Genomic DNA, 5,825 nt, shown 5'->3' with positions numbered 1-5,825 from the left:
CTGTTTTAGGGGAGTGGAGAGGAGGATTTATAGACTTCTCAGATTTAATTTTCATAGAACCATAAGTTTAGTTCAAAAGTACCTCAGAGGTATTCTATTCCAATCTGCTCATTTTTACAGATGAGAAAAACGCATCCTAGAGAAATCCTGTGCCTTGCCCAAGTTTTCATACAGTAGGCTATGCAGCTGGAATTCTAACCCAAGTCCTTAAACTCCAGACTGAGTTTTCTACTGTATCACAGTATTCAGATCACTCAGTCAAACAACTAAATTGACATTACCTGAGATGCCCTAGATACTAGATGTGATCCTAGAGCCTAGATTAGATGAGCACATAGGCTCCATTCATTTAAAAAATCACCAGTTCTCCATTCTATTCTGTGCTAAGCAGAATTGTTCAAGTTTTTCTCCTAATACCATGTAGAATATTGAACACATTAGGCTGAGGACATAGCTTCATCAAGCCTCATTCTGGGTTTAGGTATATAATTCCCTAAATTTTCTTGGACCAAGGCATTTTCTGAAAGAAAAATCCTTGCTGTCAGGATTTTGTAAGAACTTCACCCCCAACTCTGCAAAATTGGTTGTTTTATTAAAATAGAGAGATCCTCTTATAATGCTCCTATGGGGGAAGGAAAGTAGGGGAAAGGATCAGGACTAATATCATCCTCATATATCAACTGATATATCAGGTTTTGGGGATCTGGTGTTGTTATGGTCTAGGGGTATCATGCGATCTGTCATATTGAGGAATCAGTGTAATAATAAGCCACTTTAGAAGTGAGCTCTGCCATAGTATAACTACTCCTTATAAGATAATGACATGCAGCATTTCAGTGCTGGAATCTTTTGAGAAGAGAACAGTTCACCTTCAACTTTTTTAGCTTGGACACAGAGACCTGGATATAGTACATAAGGGTTTTGTGTCAACTTTTTGCACATTTTGACAAAAGTTAAAGCCTCAGTTTCTTGTTAGGCACTTTATAAATTCATTAAACATGACATAATTCATTCAGTTTTAGAAAGTTGTTTTCCTTCTATTTAACAAACAGAAAATGATTGGAGTTACTGGCTCAAAGGACTATTTTTGCAATGTTGCTTTCAGAGTTCAAAGGTTTTTCATTCATAACAAAAACATTTTTAAATCATCTCAAAATCCAAATTACTGCATGCTACGGAAGACCATTAGAAACCCAATGATGATTTCAGTACTGGCATCATACATATATATGTGTGTTTATACATGTGTATGTAAGTTATATATTCATGTGTGTATATGCAGATACACATATATGTATCTATTCTGAAGCAGCAATTGAATAACATTAAGAAATTTTTTGTGCAGCAATGATCTACATTATTGTGCTGGTCTAAAAGATAGTTCCTTTTGCACATTGTCTAGATTTTTATTTTTAAAAAAAATTCTAAAATATAGCTACTAGGTCACAATTTCTTCAAAATCTGATAGTTGCTTCATCTGTTCAACCTGCATAGAATATCTTCTGATCAGCTTCTTTTTGTTTCTTAAATCAACTCTCTTTGGTGAATTTGGAGCAACAGGGACCATAGGTTTTAAGCCACTAGCAAGTGGTGAAGAAGGTTTACTGCTGGACCTGATATCAGGAATGGGTGGATTAGGATTCACATTTAAAGGGGGCAAAAATCCAGGCCTGGTATGATAAATATGATCAAGTAAAAGAGTTCCAGAACCCCGTCTTTCCAACAAATTGGGGGGTCTTCGACGAACTGAACCTGGGGAAGTGCTAGGCACCCCCTCAAGAGATTCCCGAGAGCCATTAAATAAAGCCAAGTGAGAGCTGTTGAGTTTTTTCCTATCCATTGGTACTTTACCATTATCAAGGGACATGGAATTTGATGAATCGCCGCAGAGCTGTATATCGGAATCATAGTGACCATTTTCCAACCTTCTGAGAGAAGCTGAATCCTTGATAGTGGCTGATGTGGAGGTGGAAATGCTTGAATTATCTTGATCAGCAGGTAGTGTACTCCTTCTGGCTAGGCGCTGATGGATGGGCTGATTTTTCTCATAGGCTGCCTTCCATGATGCTGGTGCAGAAGGGGATGGGATCTTTAAAACTTGGTCAGTGACAGTGGGGAAAAGAGTAGAGTCTTTTCCTTCAATGCTATTATTCCGTGAGAGGGGTGCCCTTTTGGAGAAGGACAGGTCATTGATGCCCATGACAATTTCATCATCTGCACAGATGCTTTTGGTCTCCTCCTGGTGGGAAGAAGTGGCTAGCACAGATGGTGCAATCAAACCCCAGGGTTCTGACTGTAGCCTCTTCAACTGGGGCAAGCGGGCTCTTTTGAGGTTCCCGACTTTCCTGGTGGGTGACAAGGCTTCACTGGGAGTCTTGATAGCATGGGACCCACTTGAACGTCCTGAATGAAGGCTGAAGAAATCATCTTCCTTTTCTCTGGGTGGAGATCCCAAACCTGGTGTCTTTAGTTCGATGTCAGATGGGGACATGCACAAAGCAGGTGATTGCCTGTCCTCAAACTTTGGTGAAGGTGGGATGTTAAGATACTGTTTAGTTGTTTTGGTGCCTGAAGATGATTTATCAGTAGTTATGATGATCACCTCCTTTCCCTTTGCCTTGCAAGCCTTTAGGAGATGTGTCAGAGTATCCTTGTCATCAGCATTAATGGCATAAACCAGAGCTGAAGCTCCAGAACGGTCTTCCAAACTAGGATCAGCACCGTTTTCCAGTAACAAGGAAACTACCTCTCCTCCTGCTTTCCTAATGCAAGCATGGATGAGAGCAGTTTTCCCAGATTTATCCTGAATATTAGGATCTGCCCTATTATCCAATAGGTATTTAACCATCTTGGACTTACTGATGCTTTGTTGGTCGACATGCTTGGTGATGCATGCCACCATGAGTGCTGTTTCTCCTTTGTCATTGCTTTCGTTAATGTAGGCTCCACCTTCTAGTAGAAGTCTAGTCAACCTAAGCCTTCCTAGCCATACAGCCTTTAAGAGTGAATTTCCATCTGTCCTCAGTTCTGTTGTTTCATCCATTTTACTAGATCCTGATTAATTGAGTGGCAGCAACCAGACCTGATAAGATAAAAACAGGGGAGGGAAGAATATAAAATATAATGAAATATTACTGTGCTATAAGAAATGACAAAGTGAATGTAAAGAAGCAGGCAAAGACTTTTATGAAGTGATGCAATGGGAAATAACTAGTGCAACTAGGTGGCTCAATGGATAGACTACCAGGCCTGGAGTTAGGCAAACCTGAGTTCAAATCTGGTCTCATATACTTACTAGCTATGTGACCTTGGGCAAGTCACTTAACCTTGTTTGCCTCAATTCCCTCATCTGTAAAATGAGCTGAAGAAGAAAATGGCAAACCACTCATGTATCTTTGCCAAGAAAACCCCAAATGGGGTCATGGAGAGTCAGACATGACTGAAACGACTGAACAATAACAAGGAAATAATATATGTAGTTGCTATAAAATGTAAATGGAAGGGATGATAACTATGAGACATTTGAAAATTAATGTTGCAAAAAAATTATAGGGATAATGCTTGGTTCCAGAGAATAAATTCAAGAAGACACCTCCCTCTACTCCTTGCAGAGGTAGACAGTCCATAAGTATGGAACATTGCGCATAATATGAGATTTTGGGGGGATATATTGATAAGATTTACTTGATTTTCCCCTTCTTTGTTTTTCTTTTTTTGTTATGAGAGATAATTCTCTAGGAGGAGGGATAAGAAAGGATGTAGGAGAAAATTTGGGTGATACATAAACAACATATAAAAATAAAGATTTATTTTAAAAATAGAAATGCTTAGGTTTTTTTCAGACATGGTTTAAAAAATCCATTTTCCATTTCCATGTAATATTCACTGCTTTTCCAGCAGATGTCACAATCCTCATCTTTTTCATACAACTCTCTGAGTAGATGTGTCAGTACAGTAAACTCTCTTTTCTTTTATGTCGCCCCAAAATCAAGAAAGATAAAATGTGTTTTCATTCACAAGTTTCTGAGAGGATGATTATCTCTCAATATTTTTCATCAGGGCTATCAAATCCATAAACTCTATTTTAAACTCTCTTCATATCCCCGACAATACACAGACTCAACATTCTCCAACCATCCTACCAATCGTGAGCCTAAAATTCCTCTTATGTAAAATGAGAGATGTGTGTCATAAAGCAAGAGTGTCAGTATGTTCCCTGACAGGACCACACAGTTCTTCATCTAATCTATGCTGCATAATATTCTATACTTCCCTTGACCAGTTTCCTCCTGCATATTTTGCTTTAATACAACCTACACCATGGGAAAAGAGTTTGTGTCACCATCAAGTGTTCTTGTTCTTTTGTCTGGTTCATACTGTGCCCTCTTTAATATTATATCCTTGAGAACTATTTTTAATGTTTTCTATTATAATGAACATTCCACGTGGCCATCCCAAAACCTCATTAGTCTCATGGGAACCTAGTTTCTTTCATTTAATGCTAGCTGACCACTTGTCCCAGTTTTGTTTCCATTAGTAGATATAGATGATGCCATCAAATAACTCAATATTTAGAAGATCTGTGATTTCATCCATATGATTATATCTCTTAGTGATTTAGATCATAATAATTGCACAACTCAGGAGACTGACTTGACAATTTGTTGTAATAATAATTTTAAAAACCATTACATGGTGACCAGTCTTCTAGTAATTAACCCTTTTGAACTCAGCCATCTGATGCAATCTGTTACCAAGATCATGCTCAAAACCTTTTCATCATGATAGGACCTGCCAGAATTTGCAACCTGGGGGCCTGACCTTAGAGAACAAGAGGGTCAAGCAGAATGGAGGAGTGCCATTAAAGAATGAAAAACACAACCAATAAAAACAGGTTGTGCTTTAATTGACATGAGTAGAGTAGAATGAAACATGGCCAACTGATTCAGTCTATCCAGTCCATGATGTTTCATGATGATTACTTTTGGAATGTCCAAGACTGGGGAATCTAAACTTCCTAAATTTCTTAAAACTTTAATATAATTACTTAAATTATTAATTAAATTAATTAATTAATAAAATAACTACCTGCGATTAACTACTGTGATTAACACATATAAATGTGTATTTATATACATAATATGTATATTTAATGTATATTTATATATACATATATATATAAATTGCATATTTTAATCATGTCTGATTAAAGTGAAGTCCTCGTCTTAGTTCCATCAAAAAAATTTATTGGTGGTGTAGAGAAAATAACACAGGCTTTGGAATCCTCTGATTTAAAATCCAGAACTTTCTACTACATCATATTGAACAGCCCAGTAAGAAGATTTCAGTTCAATTCTTGGGTCTTCTATTTTCTACCTCAGGATCTCAGGCAAGTTATTTGGTGTCTCTTAGCTTTAGTTTCCTCCTCTGTAAAATGAGATTGATAATAGTATCTGCTATATCTACTTAAAGAGTTTTTGTGAAGAAAAGAAAAAAGTAAAGGTCATTCATTTATTCATTCATTCAATAAATATTTTTAAATGCCTCATATATACAAAGCATTGTGTTGGGTGTCAGAAGAGGGATACATAATTTAGACAATATACAAAACCTACCTTATATAAATTAGAAGGGAATAAGGTTCAAATAGAGAAAATTATATCATGAAGGACTGTTTGGAGAAGGTGGCATTTCAGTTGAATTTAAAAGGAAGCAAATAGAGGGAAAGCATTCCAGGTTCTCCCATTCTTTAAAAAAATTACTTTAACATCACTTTAATATCATTTATCACCTCTGCTTCTTTCACTCACTTCCCAATCCCTTGC

General features: G+C 37.0%; 1 protein-coding gene across 1 annotated transcript; it reads right to left on the bottom strand.

Moving 5' to 3' along the window:
* Positions 1–1,438: 1,438 nt before the first annotated feature.
* ANKRD34C (ankyrin repeat domain 34C) lies at positions 1,439–3,043 on the bottom strand. The gene has a single exon (XM_072638760.1). The coding sequence runs from the start codon at positions 3,041–3,043 to the stop codon at positions 1,439–1,441; it is 1,605 nt and encodes a 534-aa protein (XP_072494861.1).
* Positions 3,044–5,825: the final 2,782 nt, after the last annotated feature.

Source organism: Notamacropus eugenii, chromosome 1 (genome assembly GCF_028372415.1).
Source record: "Notamacropus eugenii isolate mMacEug1 chromosome 1, mMacEug1.pri_v2, whole genome shotgun sequence".
Lineage (NCBI taxonomy): Eukaryota > Metazoa > Chordata > Mammalia > Diprotodontia > Macropodidae > Notamacropus > Notamacropus eugenii.
This window is presented reverse-complemented; position numbering and strand designations above follow the sequence as displayed.